Source organism: Jaculus jaculus, chromosome 6 (genome assembly GCF_020740685.1).
Source record: "Jaculus jaculus isolate mJacJac1 chromosome 6, mJacJac1.mat.Y.cur, whole genome shotgun sequence".
Lineage (NCBI taxonomy): Eukaryota > Metazoa > Chordata > Mammalia > Rodentia > Dipodidae > Jaculus > Jaculus jaculus.
This window is the reverse complement of record NC_059107.1, coordinates 97,279,351-97,300,095: the sequence shown is the minus strand read 5'-3', so window position 1 is coordinate 97,300,095 and position 20,745 is coordinate 97,279,351. Positions and strand designations below refer to the sequence as shown.

At 43.6% G+C, this 20,745-nt stretch overlaps 1 protein-coding gene across 4 annotated transcripts in view; it reads left to right on the top strand.

Moving 5' to 3' along the window:
• Cbx5 (chromobox 5) overlaps positions 1-12,354 on the top strand; it is a 58,553-nt gene extending 46,199 nt beyond the window's left edge. For 3 of the 4 annotated variants that reach the window (XM_045153131.1, XM_004649921.2, XM_045153129.1), the window contains exons 4-5: positions 7,652-7,752; positions 10,693-12,354. In XM_045153131.1, the coding sequence (XP_045009066.1) occupies positions 7,652-7,752; positions 10,693-10,843 (252 nt within the window). In that variant the 3' untranslated portion in view covers positions 10,844-12,354. The remainder of the gene's footprint in view (positions 1-7,651; positions 7,753-10,692) is intronic. The other variant, XM_045153130.1, reaches the window with a different exon arrangement.
• The last annotated feature ends 8,391 nt before the right edge of the window (positions 12,355-20,745 follow it).

The following is a 20,745-nucleotide window of genomic DNA, read 5'->3' as shown; positions in this document are numbered from 1 at the left end:
GACAAGATTAATGCCAAGCCATTTCTCTAGCCCTTTATTTTGTTTTGTGTGTTTGTTGATTGGATTTTTAGTTTTTTGAGACAGGGTCTTGTTATGTAGCCCTGGCTGCCCTTGTGCTCACTTTGTAGCACAAGCTGGCCTTGATCTCCCAGCCTGTCTTAGCCTTCACAGTGCTAGAAGTATGCACATGTGATACCATGTCCATCTTGGTTCTTATTTAAATTGAGGTGAAATTCATGTGACTTGCAGTTATCTATCTCTAAATATGCAGGTCAGCTGCATTTATCCTCTACTTCTCCTTAGGAGTTGGTTTGTTTGTTTGCTTTTTTTTTTCTCGATTTTTATTAACATTTTCCATGATTATAAAAAGTATCCCATGGTAATACCCTCCCCCCCCTTTCCCCTTTGAAAATTCCATTCTCCATCATATCCCCTCCCCATCTTAATCAGTCTCTCTTTTTTTTTTTTTTAATTTTTTAATTTATTTGTTTGAGAGCGACAGACACAGAGAGAAAGACAGATAGAGGGAGAGAGAGAGAATGGGCGCGCCAGGGCTTCCAGCCTCTGCAAACGAACTCCAGACGCGTGCGCCCCCTTGCGCATCTGGCTAACGTGGGACCCGGGGAACCGAGCCTCAAACCGGGGTCCTTAGGCTTTATAGGCAAGCGCTTAACCGCTAAGCCATCTCTCCAGCCCAATCATTCTCTCTTTTATTTTGATGTCATGGTCTTTTCCTCCTCTTATGATGGTCTTGTGTAGGTAGTGTCAGGCACTGTGAGGTCATGGATATCCAGGCCATTTTATGTCTGGAGGGAGCACGTTATAAGGAGTCCTACCCTTCTTTCGGTTCTTACATTCTTTCTGCCACCTCTTCCACATTAGACTCTGAGCCTTAGAAGGTGTGATCGAGATGTTGCTCAGTACTCTAGTCACTTCTTTCCAGTACCATGATACCTTCTGAATCATCCCAAAGTCACTGCCATCTGAAAAGAGAAGATTCTCTACCCAAAGTGAGAGTAGTGTTAATATAAGGGTATGAATATTAAGAGAAGTGCTTACTGGGCAGTTTGACATGCACAGTATATACATTTTTCCAGACAACAGCAGATATTATACCCCTAGGGCTCATGACTACCCCTGTTTTAAGTTTTCAGTATCAGGGATGTGTTTTCCCCCATGGAGCGGACCTCTAGTCCAATTGGAGGGTAGTTGGTTTCCACCATGACAGATGTGCCACTATTATACCCATTGGCTCATTTGGCCTGGCTGGCCAATTATAAGGCTTGCAGTGTCCACTGTTGAGTATCTTCACTGGTGGTGTCTCTTTCTCCCATTGAACTGCATGTAGAATGGCTTCTTCCAGCTTTTTGTCAGCTGGTCTACATGGAGGAGGCTATCAGCTCAGTTCCAGCAGGATTTCTCAGTGGCCTTGCAGTCCAAGTATGTGGAGTCTTCAGCAGTAGGGTCTTAGCATCTATTCCTGGTGGGAAACCAAGGGCCTCGGCAGTGGCCTATAATGTTTTGGGGGCATCAGGGACCTCCCTGGCCAACAACTCACTGGGGAGGTATCCCATCCCTGGCACTGAAAATTTTCTAACAATGATCTATGGCTCCTGAGTGTTCCATTGTCTGAAACGGGAGGATTCCATATGATTTATTTGCATCCTCTTAGATTTTGATTAGCCCTCCCTCCACCTTTCCTTTACTCAGTCTCTTCCCCTGACCTCAATTTGGGACTTTTCACCCCCATTAATCTATGTTTGTTTGCTTGAAGCAGTGTGTCAGTCTAGCCCAGGTTCACCTGGTAGTCACTAAGTAGCTGAAGCTGGCCTCAAAGTCATGGAGATCCACCTACCTCAGCCTCCCCAGTGCTAGGATTATAATTAATTTATTTGAGAGAAAGAGAAGCAGAAAGAGACATAGAATGGCACACCAGGGCCACTTGTCACTACAAAGGAACTCCAGATGCGTGTGCCACCTGTGCATCTGGTTCATGTGGGTACTGGGGAATTGAACCTGAGTCCTCAGGCACTGCAGGCAAGTACCTTAACTGCTGCAGCCCTCCCTTTAGTTTGGCTTTTTTTTTTTTTAGAGAGGATTTATTTATTATTTTTTGTTTCATTAAAAAAAAATTTGTTATTTTTATTTATTTATTTGAGAGTGACAGACAGAGAGAGAGAAAGAGGCAGATAGAGAGAGAGAATGGGTACGCCAGGGCCTCCAGCCACTGCAAATGAACTCCAGACGCTTGCACCCTCTTGTGCATCTGGTTAACGTGCGTCCTGGGGAGTCGAGTCTTGAACTGGGGTCCTTAGGCTTCACAGGCAAGCATTTAACCACTAAGCCATCTCTCCAGCCCCTCATTTTGTTTTTTGAGGTAAAGTCTCACACTAGCCCAGGCTGACCTGGAATTCACTATGTAGTTTCAGGGTGGCCTTGAACTCATAGTGATCTTCCTCTGCCTCCCAAGTGCTGGGATTAAAGGCATGTGCCACCATGCCCAGCTTAAAGATTTATTTTTATTTATTTATTAGAGACAGAGAGAGGAGGAGGAGAGAGAGAATGGGCATGCCAGACCTTTAACCACTGCAAACAATCTCCAGATGCATGTGCCACCTTGTGCATCTAGCTTATGTGGGACCTGGAGAAGCGAACCTCAGTCCTTAGTCTTCCTAGGCAAGCATCTTAACCATTAAGCCATCTCTCTAGCCCTTCCCTTAGTTTTTTTAAGACAAGATAATGCTGTGCTTGCCTTAAACTCACTATAGCCCAGGGTAGACTAGAACTTATATTAGCCCATCTCAGCTTCCTGGGTGCTGTCTAGCTATGCATCCCAAATAATAAACTGATTTTCGTCTTTTGATTTTCTTTATTGTTTAGTTTAGGAAGATATATTTATGCAAATTGAACTGATTAAGTTGCTTTTATCCTTTTGACTTCTTTTTTGCAAGTAACATGTTTATATTGGCTTTCTTTTGTCTAGGACTTTTTTTTTTTTCAATTTTTAAAAATTTAGTTGAGAGAGGGAGAAAGAGAATATGGGCATGCCAGGGCCTCTAGCCACTGCAAACAAAATTGAGACACATATACCACCTTGTGTATCTGGCTTACATGGGTGGTGAAGAATGGAATCTGGGTCCTTAGGCTTTGCAGGCAAACACCTTAACCACTAAGCCATCTCCCCAGCCCTCTTTTTCATCTGTGTGATTTCCATGTGTGTATGTTACACACACTCTACCCCTAGGTTTGATGCCTTCATTTACTTTGTGGTTATGAAGCCTTTATGGTAATGGATGTAGTATGTACTTAAAGTGTAGTGGAATGAAAGCAGAGCCCACTTCCAAATCTTCTAGCCTCAGTACCACAAGCACCTTGTTTGTGTTCATTCTGCTCAGAAGCCTGGCCTGTTAGAATATTACTCTCAATCCCCACTGCACACCTGGAGCTACCTGGAGGGTGCTCTTAAAAAATCCCCAGTGTCCAAGATGAACCCAGAACAGTTAAATGAGAATTTCTGTGGGTGGACTGAGATGTCACGCTTTGCAGAGGTGATTCTTGTTCATGGGAGTGGGAGCAGGCTTAAGCTTCTCAAAAGTAATAAAGTGAGAATAAATTGGGACTGTAATCAGGATAGCCTCGAACTCATGGCGATCCTCTTAACTCTGCCTTCTAAGTACTAGGATTAAAGGTGTGTGCCACCACACCCGGCTCTGCTTTTTCTAAGGAGCTGGGACTTGATTTTTTTTTATTATTGGTCTTTTGTATTCCAGTTTCGTTTTGTATTCTGGACTCATTTTCTAGTTAATAGAGCAAAAACTACATACTGTAAGACTTCTAACTAGGCATTTATGACAGTGCATAGTTTTTCAATCTGGGATTTTTGTCCTTTTAAAAGAAACAGTCTGAGTAATTTGGCTTCATGCCACTGGCCAGTGCAGAGACTTTAGTGCCTAGGCTAAGTTCTGGATCTGCTGACCTTGAAAACAACCTCCTTACATCCCTTCCATGGTAATATTTGTCTGGGGCCTCTGATAGCATTCTCAATAGTACTGGCGGCTGTTAAGGAGGCAGCTGGGAAGATGGGTGGTTTTATATTTTAAATGTACTATGGGCTGGGGGAGAGTAGGGATTATGTTTCCTTAAACCAGTGCAGAAGACATTTGTTAGTCGGCATTATGCCTGATTTAAGATTACTGCCTATGTGATGATTTTAGCATTTTCCTCGCCTTGGCTCCTTTCAGCAGCTTGACCATTTTTCTTCCATTCCCCCACTTCCCTCCCGATGTGGCAAACTGTTTTCAGCTGCCAGCAATGATGTACGACCTAGTCCCTGTGCCAGCATTCCAGCTGTGAGCAGCTGTGTGCACATCTGGGAAGCTCTTCCTCCTTCAGCGACCTAAAGAGGCTGTGTTTAAAAAGCCAGTATCTCCCCTTGATCCATGCCTGGAATTTCCTTCCTATTGTGGGTTCTGGTGTCTTTGGGGACCACCTGGACCCTGAAAGCTTTTGTATTTTCCAGACAAAAGTAAGGTGAATATCAGATCAAAGCAATCCTGGGAAAATCAGATATCCAAGGTTTTGTCCTTTCACTCCAAGGGGAAGTCTTAAGGTTTTATTTCTTTGTGCTATTGCTAAATAAGCTTTTTGTTGTCTCCTATAATACAAAGTTTTTAGTAATTACCTGGTTTCTATAAGATTTTATTGTTTTGTTTTCACCAGTGTCATTACTCTTGGCTTGGCCTCTGTATTGTGTGTCTAGATGGCATAATTGCCTGAGACCAGGTTTCAGCACTTTTTCTCATGAATTATCAGTTTGTTTGCCACCATTTACTGCTAACCTGCTAACAGCTCATCCGTATTTGGGGGGGGGGGGTGTTGTGTTCTTTGATCGTTGAATTTTTTTTTTTTTAATTTGCTACTTTAAAAAAGAAATGGAGAGCTGGGCGTGGTGGCGCACGCCTTTAATCCCAGCACTCGGGAGGCAGAGGTAGGAGGATCTCCGAGAGTTCGAGGCCACCCTGAGACTACATAGTGAATTCCAGGTCAGCCTGAGCCAGAGTGAGACCCTACCTCGAAAAACCAAAAAAAAAAAAAAAGAAAGAAAAAGAAATGGAGCCGGGTGTGGTGGCGCACGCCTTTAATCCCAGCACCCAGGAGGCAGAGGTAGGAGGATCGCCGTGAGTTCGAGGCCACCCTGAGACTCCATAGTGAATTCCAGGTCAGCCTGGCCTAGAGTGAGACCTTACCTCAAAAAAAGAAAAGAAAAAGAAAGAAAGAAAGAAAGAAAGAAAGAAAGAAAGAAAGAAAGAAATGGAGCCGGGGAGATGGCTTAGCTAGCAGTTAAAGGCTCATCTTTGCAAAGCCTTATGGCCCGGGTTTGATGTCTCCAGACAAAGCCAGAAACACAAATTGGCTTGTGCATCTGTAATTTGTTTGCAGCAGTAAGGTGCCCTAGTACATCCATTCTTTCTCACACAAATAAATAAATACAAAAATACTGAATATTTTTGGGGGGGATTTTTGCAGTAGGGTCTCACTCTAGCACAGGCTGACCTGAAGTTCACTCTGTACTTTCAGACTGGCCTCAGACTCATGACGATCCTCTTACCTCTGCATCCTGAGTGCTGGGATTAAAGGTGTGCACCACCAAGCCTGACATTTATTCATTCATTTATTTACTTAGAGAGAGCGTGTGCATGCCTGTGCCAAGGCCTCCAGCCAAACAGTCTCCAGATGCATGCGCCACTTTGCATTTGGCTTTATGTGGGTACTGGGAAATTGAACTCAGGTGGTTAAACTTTGGAGGCAAGCGCCTTAACCACTGAGCCACCTCTCCAGCTCCTCACTCTGCTATTTTGTTTTTTCGTGGTAGGGTCTCACTTTGGCCCAGGCTGACCTAGAATTCACTATCCAGTCTCAGGGTGACCTTGAACTCATGGCCATCCCCCTACTTCTGCCTCCTGAGTGCTGGGATTAAAGGCATGCGCCACCACACCCAGCTGCTGCTGCTGCTGCTGCTGCTGCTGCTGCTGCTGCTTCTTTAAATAAATATTTATTTATTTGCCAGAAAGAGGGAGAGAATGGGCACACTAGGGCCTATAGGCACTGCAAACAAACTTCAGAGGTGTGCTCCATCTTCTACATCTGGCTTACATGGGTTCTGGGGAATCAAACCTGGGTTCTTAGGTTTCACAGGCAAGTGTCTTAACTGCTAAGCCATCTCTCCAGCCCCTTCACTCTGGTATTCTTTTTGAGTGCTTATAGAAAATTCTCTTAGCTGTACTTCTCATCATTGTCAGAGTACTGGGATCATGGAAACCCACCACAGCTTCCATTGTTTTACATGGGGTCTGAGAATCGTACTCAGAGCAAGCAAACACTTTCTCCGTTGAGTCATTTCTCCAGCTCCCCAAATTTTATGTCTTCTAGAATTGGCCTTCCATCCATCTTGCTTCATTCTTAGCTGTTATTTCATGATATAGATGACTGTGAAAAGAAGTGTTAACATTTTTGGCCATTGTTAAGGTAAGAGTCTAAAAAGTAAGATTGAGAGTGGCCATGTATTTGAAATTTAGAATGTGAAGGGGCTTGGTTTAAGGTGAACATGATTGTTTGGCATCTTGGAGTAGAGGTAGTCAGTTCACAGTATTGAAGAGATCCTGGGTGAGAAGGCTTAAAGGAATTCCTGGCTGATTCCTTAGACTACTCCACAGGCTCTAAATGCTTCCAAGGCTCACTTCTTGTTCTTTGCAGGAAATACTGAGACAACTGCAACTTTTACAAAACTATGTTGGTGTCACTGTCCACTGGTAGTCCTGGTATTATATTTTTCAAGCTCTTAAGAATTTTTTTGAATTGGTGACAGAAATGTTATCAAATGATATTAAAGTAGACTATATTTTGTTGTGCTAAGAAACTGATTTTTTAAAAAATATTTAGTTATTTATTTGAGAGAGAGCGGGAGATAGGCAGATAGAGCATGGACTAACCAGGGCCTTTAATCACTGCATATGAACTCTAAGACACATGCCGCCACCATGTGCATCTGTCTTACGTGGGTTCTGGGGAATCGAACTTGGGTCCTTAAGCTTTGCAGGCAATCACTTGTTACCACTAAGCCATCACTTCAGCCCTGATTTTTTTATTTTACTTATAATAAATAATTTTGGCTTTTTATGGTAGAATCTTGCTGTAGCTCAGAGTGACCTTGAACTCATGATGATCCTCCTACCTCTGGCTCCCGAGTGCTGGGATTAAAGGCATGTGCCACCACACCCAGCTTATTACTTATTTTTGTGTAGGAGGTATGTGTGAGTGCAGGTATGTGCCTGCCACGGTGTGTGTGTATAAAGACCAGAGGACAACTTTAGGGTTTTCCTTGCCAGTCCACCTTATTTGAGGAAATATTTCTTGTTCTGCTGTCCTTACCCAGAACTTCATTGAAACTGTCCTGTCTCTGCCTCCCATCTTGCCTTGAGTGTCAGTGTCAGTGTGCTTGGGTTCCAGAAGCCTGCCACCGGTTCTGGCTCTTTCATGGTGTCTGGTACTTAAACTTGAGTGGCAAGTGCTTGGTCCCCTGAGCCATCTCCCCAGTCTCAGAATTGGATTTGGACACTTTTTCAGGCTGTAACCTTTCTTCTTCTGTTTATAGCAGAGTAATGATATTGCCCGGGGCTTTGAGAGAGGACTGGAGCCAGAGAAGATCATTGGTGCGACAGATTCCTGTGGTGATTTAATGTTCCTAATGAAATGGTGAGAAAGATTTTTACAACTGTGTTTCTTTGCTAGTGACTTGAATTTATATGCAAAGACTAAGAATTCCCAGACTTAAGAATTGTGATCCTTAACTTAAATCAGCTGTCAATTTTTATTGATTTGAGAGAGAAAGAATGGGATGCCAGGGTCTCTACTCAGTGGAAACAAACTCCAGACATATGTGCCACCTTGTACATCTAGCTTTACCTGAGTACTGGGAATGGAATCTCGGTCCTTTGGCTTTGCAGGCAAGTACCTTAACCACTAAGCCATCTCTCTATCCACCAGCTGTCAATTTTAAAGTGTGGTTCAAAATGGATATGTGATATTCTCAAACTTCTTAGAGTTAGTACACATATCAGGAAAGGGTAAATTTGGAAGCAGTAATCATGAACTAAGCATCTGTTTATACAGGAAGAGGCATAGGAGCATGAATCTAGGCCTGGCTGGGAGCGGAGCTGAATGAGGCTTTCTAAATCACCACGGAGGACTAAATGGAATGCTGTATTAAAAAAGGAAAAAAAAGTGCTGGAGAGATGACTTAACAGTAAGGTACTTGCCTCAGAAGCCTAAGGACCCATGTTTGATTCCTAAGTACCCATATAAGCCAGATGAACAAGGTAGCTCATGCAACTGGAGTTTGTTTGCAGCAGCTAAAGGCTCTGACACACCCATTCTTTCACTCTCTCTCTCAAATAAATAAATAAAAATGTTTTAATTTAAAAAAATAACCATTAAGTTCAACACTAACCTAAGCGCAAGGTACTTTTTATCAGGTAGAGAGAATGGTTCTTAGAGGAAAGTGTAGTGCTTCCCTCAATTTGTTTACTTGAAGACAAAGAGTGATAAGTAATGTGCCTCTTGGTTGCCTGAAGGTTTGTACCACTGTCACTAAGAAAGCTAATTGCTGTACAAGTTGAATAATCAAAGACATGTGGGGGAGGGACATGTGGACACTGTCTCTTGTAGCCCAGGCTGGCCTTAAACTTGGAGTGTAGCCAAAGGTGACCTTGAACTTCTGGTCTTCCTGCCTCAACCTTCCGAGTGTTGGGGTTATAGGCATATGCTACTATGCTCTGTTTTTATTTATTTATTTGACAGTGACAGACAGAGAGAGAGAAAGAGGCAGAGAGACAGAGAATGGGTGCACCAGGACCTCCAGCCATTGCAAATGAACTCCAGATAGATGCATATGCCACCTTGTGCATCTGGCTTACGTGGGGACTGGGGAACCGAGCCTTGAACCAGGGTCCTTAGGCTTCATAAGCAAGTGCTTAACCGCTAAGCCATCACTCCAACCCCCCATGCTCTGTTTTATGTGGTACTGTTGATCGAACCCAAGGCTTCATACATGCTAGCAAGCACCCTACCATCTGAGCTACATTACCAGCCTGGTTTAGGAGACTTAATTAAATTTTTGTTTATATGTTTTGTTTTGTTTTTTTGAGGTAGGGTCTCTCACTCTAGCCAGGGTTGACCTGGAATTCACTATCAATCTATCTGCCTTCTCTGCCCATTCTTGAGCTTGTGTCTGTTATTACTCCTGGAGGCTGCTATGTTTTTATGAGCTGCAGAGAGCCTTGGGTTTCTGCTCCCCTATGGGTCTGGGAACACAGATGCTCCTGGCCATCCCACTGCTTACATGGGTCCTGGAGACTGAGCTCAAGTATCTCTAGGCTTCCCCAGGCCCTCATGGCTTATGCAGAAAGTGTTTCTAACTTGTAGCCTCTCCAGCCCTGAACTTCTGAATTCTTACTGTTCTCTTCACAGTTCTGACCAGAGCAGTAATGAGTATTTAAAAGGTTACTAGGCAAAGAGGGTTACTAGGGCTTCTTCACTTAGGTGATCCAGAAACTGGATTAATTGACTTAGATTTATACCAGTATGGCTGACTGTAGATTTGATTGTGTTCCTTCACCTACTTAACCACACAAATAAATATTATGGAAGTAGAATAAGTACAGTTTATTATTTCTCCTTTGTGACTGAGCCTGCCATGTTTAACATCTAATTATAATTATAATCGGTTTAGTACAGTGTTGAAATGATAATCACTTATGATTTATTTAATACAATTTACTTAAAGTTCTTGAAAGTATTGAACTATTGGTCTCCTCCTTTCCTCCCTTCCTCTCTTTTAAAAAATATTTATTCATTATTTGAAAGAGAAAGAGGCAGAGAGAGAATTGGTGCACCAGGGCCTCTAGCCACTGAAAATGAACTCCAGACGCATGCATCACTTTGCCATCTGGCTTACATGGGTCCTGGGGAATCCAACTTGGGTCCTTTGCCTTTGCAGGCAAGCGCCTTAACCATTCAGCTGTCTTCCTGTCTTTTTGTTAGACAGCGTCCTAGTAGCTCAGGCTGGCCTCAAACTCATTATGTCAAAGATGACCATGAACTTCTCTCTGATCCTCCTTCCTCTACCTCCCAAGTCCTGGGATTACAAGTGTTCAGTGAGCCACCATACTGGCTGGCTGGAGTTCTTTGCCTTTTTACCTTGTTTTCTCTTTCCTTTCTTGCTATTCCTTCTTTCCCTTCCTCTTCCCCTCCCCCCAACATTCCCCCTTTTTTTTTCTTTGAGGTAGGTAGGGTCTCGCTCTAGCCCAGGCTGACCTAGAATTCACTATGTAGTCTCTGGGTGGCCTCGAACTCACATTGATCCTCCTGCCTCTGCCTCCCGAGTGCTGGGGTTAAAGGCGTGCACCTCCACGAGGGCTGCTTCCTCCTGTTTGTTTTCTTTTTGGAAAGGGGGTGATGAAGATCAAATTCAGGGCCTTCCAAATAAGGCTCCACCACTGGGTTAACCTCCAGACATATTAAAGGTCCATTTCTCCTTGAAATCAAGGTGTAACAAGGAAATTGAGCCATCTAAATCCAAACAATCACATAATAGGACAGATTGTGTCCTAACGTTGTCTCATTCTTCCATTCCAGGAAAGACACAGATGAAGCAGACCTGGTTCTCGCAAAAGAAGCAAATGTGAAATGTCCACAGATTGTGATAGCATTTTATGAAGAGAGACTGACGTGGCATGCCTATCCTGAGGATGCAGAAAACAAAGAGAAAGAGTCTGCGAAGAGTTAAAGCTTTGTATATAACACACTCACTTTCCTGCCCCTCTATCCTCAACGCATCCATAAAACACCGTGCTTATCACTGTGCTCCACAGGAGACATGTTGGTGTTGGTTCTCTTGTAACATAATGATGGTCTGATTCATATGTGTAGCTCTGTGAAGACCAGGCATTTACATATCATGTGTAATTCCCAGTTTTTTCCTTTGCCCTCACCTTTTCCTTCTGCTCCCTGCGACCTCAAGATCAATTTTAACTTTTAATCATTTTAGAGTCTTGATCTTTTAGGGTTGGTTGCTTTTTAGGTTGGGGGATTTTATTACAATGGTTACAAATTTTGTTTTCTTGATTTGATTATTAGAACATATTGGTGACCAGCTGGCCATTGTTTTGATGTATCGGGTGAAAAGGAGGTTGCCCGTCTTTTACAAAGCCAGTAGCAATGGCCTAACTTGAGCCTTTCCCAACCTCATAATAGCTCTACCCAAGAGAATACAGGGTCTCTGGTGTGGTCTTCTGGACCACCCTTGCTTATTCTCACCTATCTTCCCTGAGTAACTCCATCCTTTTGAAGACTTGGAACTCTACATTGAAATTTGTCAAGACACTCCATTTAGCCCTAGGACTTTTGGCGTTATTAGCAATCCCTGATTCTGCGTTTGTAAGTTGTCATAACAATGGGATTGTTAAGTGTGGAGAGTCTAAGCTGTAGTGTGGGGTGAGGGAGTGCAGCAGGGTACAGCTGTCTTAGTTGTCACTTGTGGTTTGTATGTATTTGTTTCCTCCCATCCCTCATATTTAGACTATATTTATGTAGGTGTGAGTGATGGCCTGGTGCTTGTTTGTGCCAAGGTGCTAGGCACCCTCCAACTTTGCCAACTTTTATGGCCTCCCAAAGCATTCTTGTTACCAAAGAGGCTTCAGACTCGACTCAGTCTCACTGGACCCTGCTTCCTCTCCGTGCTGCCATGGTCAGTGGGACATTCTTGGAGGGAAGAATTCCACTGGTTGCAGTATGAAGTTTCGTATTCGTGGCAGTAGTACTTCAAAGCTTCCTACTTTTGTGGCTCATATTTGCCACCAAGAGTCCCTGAAGGATTAATGCACTTCCTTTTTTCCATCCCAGACTTGTAGTGTTATCTAATTTTTAAAAACCACATTTTCATGTAAGACTGCCACCTCAGAAAGTGACAGGCCCTGGTATTAGCATATTGACAGCAATCTTCTCTTCCCTACCCAACAGACTCCTTCCCATTTGGTCTTCTCTTGCTGTGCTATTATATTTCAAGGTTTTTCTGACCACAGTGTCTGATTTTGCTCCCCATGAAATGCCCAATTTTACTTATTCTTTTTTTGTAGTAAAGGGGGCTACAGAATCAAGACTAAAAATAAAGTAATAGTTGATTTTTTTGAGTATTCTTGTCCCGGCCCTAAAGCTGAGACAAAAAAAAAAAAGAAAAGAAAAGAAAGAGAGAAACATAACTGCCAGTAGCATCGAGCATTTCTGGTTTATTCATAGTAATGAGAGGAATGGATGAATAGCTCTAGTCGACAGATGAGCCAAATCATATGCAAATCATACACCCGTTCCTAGCATTTGTTCACATTGCCTCCCTGCTCAGCTGCTGATTGAATTCTGCGTGCTTGTATAAATTATGTCAGAAATTACACTGCACAGTTGAGAAGACAGCTGTTGCTGCGGGGACATGGCAGCCTTCTGAATGGTGATGTGCTGGGGTTAGAGCACATGACCCAGACCTACACTGGCTGGGTGTTTTATCTCCATATCCCATTGAAGGAATTAAAAGCTAGATCAAGTGTTGGATAATTGATGGTCATTAATACTTAAAGCTGATGAGCACAGAGAAAAAAGGAAGGGTGGTTGGAAAACAGACTTATTGTATATAAATCAGCAAGAATATCTGTTGGGGTAAACAAAAGCAGGGTAAAAGTAGCCCAGAACTCCTGATGAGGTGAACTGAGTCTCGTGCTTCACAGCTGGAGAAAACCACAGCCTGTCAGAGTTGCTTTGAGTAGGCATGGAAAACTGCTGTGACTATCTTTTAAAGTAAAAAGTTAACATGTGGACAAACAAAACAGCAATATTTGCTACTAAAATTAGTCCTAAAAGGTCCAGTAGTTTCAGGCATGTAATCCTAGTAATCCTAGCTACTCAGGAGTGTGGGATAGTGGGAATATTGCCCCCTCCCTCCATCAGCCTAATAAAAGTAAAAAGGGAGTGGGGCGAGATGGCTTAGTGGTTAAGGTACTTCCCTACAGAGCCAGAGGACCCAGGTTCAGATCCCCAGTACCCACGTAAAGACAGATGCACAAGGTGGCACATGCGTCTGGAGTTCATTTGCAGTGGCTAGAGGCCCTGGCTCACCCACTCACTCTCCTCTCTCTCTCTCTCTCTCATCCCTGTCTCTGCCTCTTTCTGTCACAAATAAATAAATTTTAAAAACAGTAAAAAGGGCTGGAAGCACATGCTCAGTAGTGAAATGTAGACACAATAGGCAACGTTTAAGACTTTCATAAAATTCTGAGTTTTTTCTTTTAATTAGAATACTTCCAGAATTGTGTACCTTTTTTTCCCTCTCTTTCTTGAGGTAGGGTCTCAGGCTGGCCTCGAACTCACAGTGCTCCTCCTTCCTCACCCTTCCCAGTGCTGGGATTTTAAAGGCTTGCGTCACCATGCCCGGCTTCACCTCTTTAATACTCTACCTTTTCTGTCCTTAGCTTGTGGATTCATGGTTGTCTACTAAGTAACAAAACAGCTTTTGTTTTTTCCTTGCTACCTGCAGCTGGCTCTGTACAAGTGGGGAGCCAGAGGCGCCAGTAGTAATTTCAATCCTCAGTACAAAGGAAGCCAAATGTTTGCCTATGCCTCCAGCATTTGTTAATGCTGAGTAGTGTTTTCTGTCTTGGAAAATTGTAGCTTCAAACAGAAACCTGTTTCCTGGGCTTTCTTCCCTCTGAAGAGTTAATAGCCATGTGCAAGATACTCTTAAACACCTCAGTATTCTTTTTTTATGTGTTTAATCCTCTTTCAAAATATATGCGTGGGCTGGAGAGATGGCTTAGCGGTTAAGCGCTTGCCTGTGAAGCCTAAGGACCCCGGTTCAAGGCTCGGTTCCCCAGGTCCCACGTTAGCCAGATGCACAAGGGGGCGCATGCGTCTGGCGTTCGTTTGCAGAGGCTGGAAGCCCTGGCGTGCCCATTCTCTCTCTCTCCCTCTGTCTTTCTCTCTGTGTCTGTTGCTCTCAAATAAATAAATAAATAATTTAAAAAAATAAAAAAAATATATGCGTGTGTGTTGAGCCCAGGGCTTTGCACATGCTGATGCCACCACTGAGCTAACATCCCCAGTCTTGTCTTTAGTTTTTGAGTCAGAGTCTTATATAGCCCAGGCTGGCCTCAGACTTGCTGTACACCTGAGGATGACCTTAGTCTTCTGATTCTCCTGCCTCTACCTCTGAAGTACTGGGATAACAAGTGTGTGCCACCATACCTAGCTCTCATGCCTTTTAAAAAGTTTTTTTTTTTTTTTTTTTTTTTTAAGCTAAGGGTCTTCAAAGTTGCCTAGGTTGGCCTTCAACTTGGGATCTTCCTGCATCAGCCTTCCAGGTGGCAGGGATTACAGGCTTGTGCCACCACCCCTACTCAAAACATTTTTTTCCCCCTGAGATAGGGTCTCACTCTAGCCCAGGTCGAGTTTACTATGTAGTCTCAGGCTGGCCTCGAACTCAACAATCCTCCTTCATCAGCCTTCTGAGTGCAGGGATTACAGGCTTGTGCCACCCATGCCCTGATCAAAATATCTTTCTGATGCTGAATTACTTACACTAAATGATACCCTCTTCTGCCGAGAGCAACGAGCTTTCCCCAGTAGAGTTTAACACGGACAGCTTTGCAGGTCTTCTGACCCTGGGGCTGGCCAGCTGCTTAGATGAGCCTCAGTGGAAGGGCCTGTTTGAAGCCTGGAGTGTCTTGTGTTTTTCTTCTTTGTACAGCAATCCAGTTTTTGTCTGCTTTGGGAAGCATTTGGACTTGCAGTGCTCCAGGCACTGAAAAGTGTAGGTGGCCCTAGACTCATTGTCTATATCTGTGGACTATGTAAAATAATTTTTTTATTGACAACTTCCATAATTGTAATTGATATCTCATAGTAATCCCCCCACTTTCCCCTTTGAAACTCCACTGTCAGCCCATATCCCCTCCCCCTCTCAGTCTCTCTTTTATTTTGATGTCATGATCTTTTCTTCCTGTTATGATGGTCTTGTGTAGGTAGGCACTGTGAGGTCATGGATATCCGGGCCATTTTGTGTCTGGAGGAGCACGTTGTAAGGAGTCCTACCCTTCCTTTGGCTCTTACATTCTTTCTGCCGCCACCTCTTCCACAATGGACCTTGAGCCTTGGAAGGTGTGGTTGAGATATTTCAATGCTGAGCACTCCTCTGTCACTTCTTCTCAGCACCATGGTGCCTTCTGAGTCATCCCAAGGTCACTGCCATCCAAAAAAAGAAGCTTCTCTAGCCAAAAATGAGAGTAGCATTACTATATGGGAATAAACATTAAGAGAAGTGCTTACTGGGCAGTTTGGTGAGCATAATATATACTTTAGCCAGGCAGCATCAGATGTTATACCCGTAGGGTTCATGACTAACCCTGTTGTAGGTTTTCATTATCAGGGATATATTCCCTCCTGTGGAGCAGGCCTCCAGTCAAATTAGAGGGTGGTTGGTTTCCCCCATAACAGACGTGTCACTGTTGCACCTTTTGGCTCATTTGGCCTGGCTGGCCAAATATAAGGCTTGTAGTGCTGTGGACTATGCTTTATTGGTTAATTTTTGTTCCCATTTGTGTTACTTATGCACCTCATTCTTCATGTGACCACTTTGCAATTCATTTTCCTGATAGACAAGTTACAGGGCATTAGGAAGGATTTAGTTTTTTTGTTTTTTTGTTTTTTTTTTGAGGTAAAGTCTCACTCTAATCCAAGCTGATTGATTGATTTGGAATTTACTATGTAGTCTTAGGCTGGGCTTTTGTTGGATTAGGGAGTTAGCCCAGCCCACATAAGAGACTGTGAGAAATCTCTGGCATGGCCAGGCAAATTGATGCATGCCTTTAGTTCCAGTACTTTGGAGGTGGAGGTAGGAGGATCGCTGTGAGTTTGAGGCCAGCCTGAGACTACAGTGTACAGAGTGAATTTGGGCTAGAGCAAGACCCTATCTTCGTAAAAACAAAACAAAACAAAATCTCTGGCATAAGAAATGATTGTCTCTGTTCTTGGGGTTCAAAATTGAGAGCCTAAACTCTTTTGTGATGGCCTTGAACCCCATGGATTTGAAGTGAGCAATCTTTCTCACAGACCAGGTTAAAGGAAAAGATCATGTGGATTTGTGACTCTATTCATTTGGTTTAGGTTTTTAGAATAAATGGTAGTCTTGTGTAATCAGAATACCAGCTATGCCTATGGCCTGCAGAAGAGGAAAAGGCCTGGAGCCAATTAACTCTTTTCTTATTGGCTCTATATTGATAAATGTATTTTTAGAAAAAAATCTTGGTCTCTGGAAATCACAAGTTTTGGTATAGGTGGTGGTATGTTTTGTTTTTGTTTTTGAGGTAGGGTCTCTAGTCCAGGCTGACCTGCAATTCATTATGTAGTCTCAGGGAGGCCTTGAACCCATTGTGATCCTTTGACCTCTGCCTCCTGAGTGCTGGGATTAAAGGCATGCACCACCATACCAACTTTGTTTTTGAGGCATATTCTCATTCTAGTCCAGGCTGGCCTCAAACTCCAGAAGATCACTGTCTTGGGCTACACCGCCAATTCCAGGCCAAGACTAAAAGATGGACCAATTTACATAATAAAAACCAAACACTTTTAGTCCCAGCACTCTGGAGTCGGAGGTTAGAAGATCACTGGGGCTACAGAGTGAGTTCCTGGTCAGCTAGGGTTAGAGTAAGACACTGCAGGGGGGCGGGGGGTGGGGGGGTCCCAGTCTTTTAAAGAACTTTTATGGTGGTGTGGGATGAGATGATCATTAATAATTTTGTGCGATAAATGCAACAAATAGATATACATCTCTGGTTTTGAGACAAAGGTGATTCTGTTGTTTTAGAACAGGGGGATGAGGGTGCTTGGGTAGCTCAGTGGTAGAATGATTGTGTATCATTCAGAGGCCTTGGAGTCACAGAAAATCCCCTTGAGTTGGGGGATGCTGTTAATTGGTTCATATGTGGAAGAGATCTTTGACCTGAGCTAACTGGCCATGGAGCACTATGGAGACTTGCTTTATTGCAGCAAGTAAAGCTGAGTTAGAAATGCCATGGTTACTTAGAAAACTGGTGAGAAAGGATTGAGAACCCTCTCCTGGGATCTGACTTGGACCCTGCCAAAGTCTCAGGACTGTGGTTAAGCCTTGCATGTAGAAAGCATTGCTTGTTTTTCAGATCCAGTTGTGTGTCACATTATTGTGGGTTCTGTATATTTAGGACATTTTAGCAGAGTGCTTTTTTTCAGTTTCCCATCCCTTTAGAGAAATCCTCATGAGGCTGGCTTTAAGGCTAGAACATACCATCCAATGACCAGGGTTTTGTTAAAAAGAAGGCCTGGGAACATCTACCTCTAGGTCACAGCGTAGCTTCATTTCAGCACTGCAGAGAGGACTTCTGAGCAGGGACTTGAGTCACGTTGTACCCTGGCGTGTCTGAGTTAAATCTGTCAAGGGAGGTATAAGGTGAGCCTAGCCTACTTAAAACTAGTCTGATTTGGGCTGGAAAGATGGCTTAGCGGTTAAGCACTTGCCCGTGAAGCCTAAGGACCCTGGTTCGAGGCTCCAGGACCTACGTTAGCCAGATGCACAAGGGGGCACACGCATCTGGAGCTCGTTTGCAGTGGCTGGAAGCCCTGGCGCGCCCATTCTCTCTCTCCCTATCTGCCTCTTTCTCTCTCTGTCACTCTCAAATAAATAAATTAAAGTGAACAAAAAAAAAAAAAAAAAAAAAAAAACTAGTCTGATTTACGAAAGTTTTCCATTTTGACCCATGAATTCACCCACCAAGATACTTGGCTCTGCCTGGATAATGAATGCTTTCCTGATTTTGGAAGTTGAATTCCCTGGAATTAGACTAACTTCTAGAAAGTTAAAATGTGAAGTGCTTTGGGTCGCCTCATAAAACAGTTCTTATTTCCTTTTTGCTTATGCTGAATTTCTTGAATTGTAATCTACCTCATCTTGTCTTTTCAGAGTTAACTGTGCCTGTCACTGCCACCTGACCATGAAGCTTTGCTTGTTTTCTAAGATGGCATTTTTCCTATTCATTGGTAGTTTATTCTCTTGACTTTTCTCCTGGCCTTCATTTCATTGAACATCATCTCATACTGTTCCTGGGTTAGAGACATATTTCAAAATCAGTTTTAAAGTCTTGTTTTATGGGAAGAAATGATCCTCTAATGCTATTTATCTCTGAGGTCTCTGAGAGAAGGGGTTAAAATATAGCAGTGGAGGAGGGGCAGTCCCTACACTGGAGGCGAAAGCTGACAAGGAGAGAGCCATTAATTAAAGACAATTTCAAAGTCAACTGATTGTGATCATTAATGTCACAATAGATCAAAACCCAATTATCACTGCCTAGGTAAGAGTCATCAGTATTAATCGGAAAATCTAATAGGAAACTATTATCAAGAAATTAGGCCAAATTGAATGCAATGAACTTTTTATCATTCTGTGTTTTTGTGTGATGTCCCCTGGCATTGGCAAGTTGTGACCCTAACAGTTGATCCAAGCCCATTTTTAAAGTTTGGTTGTTTTTTTTTTTTAAGCCCAGGCTGGCTTAAAGCTTGTATTCCTCTGCCTCAGCCTCCAGAGTGCTGGGCTTACAAGGTGTTGTTGCCATGTCCAACTTTCAAGAGCTTGTGGGTGTGCTACTGGGGACTGAGTGCAGCACCTTACATTTACCAAGAAAATACTCTTCCACTGAGCTGCTGCCCCAGGCCAGGACCATGGTTCTTGTGTGTGTTCTGAAGGGGTGTTTTCAGGCTGATGAACTGTCTGTGCTAGGACAGTCTTGAATGGTCTCATCACCCGGATTTGTCTGGTGTGATCAGCCATCAGTGAAACAAAGTTATTTAGGTCTTGGGATGGTTCCTGGTGAACATTGTGCTGTGTTGTGTTAAGCCATCCTTTGAGTTCTTGTTACATGTCAAGTTCTAGACTAACTGCTGTGAGAGAAGTGGGAGGAAGGAGTAGTGTTCTGCTTGGAAATCCTTTGAGGATGCCTGAAAAGATTGTGGGACAACAGTCTCAAGGCTCGAGTCAGTGGTTTCCAGTTTTAGTAGCTTTAGAAGTTGATTCTAAATCAGTCCTGACTGTGTTCGCTCCCCCACGTTTTAAGGTAGAGATTTCTACTAGACCCCTGAGTCAAACCAAAGGATGTGGGGGAAGGCATCAACTGGTTTCACCCCACCTTGGTGGTTTGTGTCTTTCCTGGGTTACATCTCTGGCAGAAAAGTCCAGTTAGAGATCATCGCTTCCGTCATTCACCCCAAGCCGCTTACAAAGATGCTGAATCTCTTGAGGTCATGGATGCAGACATACCATGAAGCCACTGTGTTGTGGCTGACCTGGTGGGGTGAGGTTCCCATCCTGCACTGTGGACCCTGCAAGTGCGCAGGACGCCAGCAAGCCTCTGCGGTGCTGCCGCCCGAGTAGGGCTTGCTGCTTGTTGGACTTGGGTTACTCAGTACGAAACTCAGAAATAATGTGACTGACTTGTTCATTTAAGTGAGCTTTTTTTAAACAAAAGAATTCATGTCTTTAATGTTTCAAATGACATTTTATTTTAAAAACATCCACTAATGTGACTTTCAAAAGCAGATGGTTTCTCCAAGTTCTTCACCGTATTCTAGGCAAACACCAGGTCTTCAGTTAAGACTTGGGTTGCAGGGGTTCATCTCGGCTGCAGTGAGGTGTGCCTACCAGCCTCCCTTTGCTCTCAAATGTACTCTGCGAAGGATGTGGACGCATTGAGTGGATGCTTACTTGTGCCAACCTCCCCGCTGGCTCCTAATGGCTGACCTTGGGCAAGTCTTTCTTTTCAATGCCTCAGTTCCCCATCTGTCAAATGGGGTGATAATACTGACCTACCTCACAGGGGTGTTGTGAGGCATTGTAAATCAGAGTTGATAAACTCCTTTGGGGTCCTCTATGGAGGGTGCCTTGAGCTGAAGTTTTTTAGCCCTCACTGAGTTGTCTCCAAGTTTGGAAATACTTAGTAGCCTCAGCAAGTTCTCTGCCCCCCACCCCTCATCAAAGCTGCTAGTTCAGATGTTGACAGTGTTTCATGAATGTTGGAGTCGTAATAGTCCAAACTGACTTGGGATGTTTGGGGGGAAGGCAGGAGTACTTCCACTGTCTTATATTCATAGGGAGGCTGTTTCAAATCCAAGAGCCTTGGAGTAGGGAACCATGAGCAGGGATGTCATTGCATGCCCTCTGCATGCTGGGATTGAAGGGCATGCTCCCGTGGGTTTGGAGCCAACTTGGACTATCTCAAGAGCAAAGCAACTCTTGATAGCTTAACTTATAATGCTTTCCATTCCCCAGACTAGTCCCAAAACAGTTAGGTCACTGTACCTTTTGAGCTTCTAACCCTCTGTCTCCTCATAGAAACCAGATGGTTCAGTCAACATAACCATCCCCTCATCCCCACCAAACAGAGCTACATTGGATTTTTTTCCCCCCAGAAATAAGTATAACACTCAGAATTGGGCATTGGTCCTCAGGGCTTCATCCAATTCACTGTATTTAGTATCTGCCACCTCTCGGTGTCCACAGTCTGACCCTCACCTTGAAGAATCCTTGGACACTGTTTGCCCAGGTATGGGCTCAAGAGCCTTAGTTTT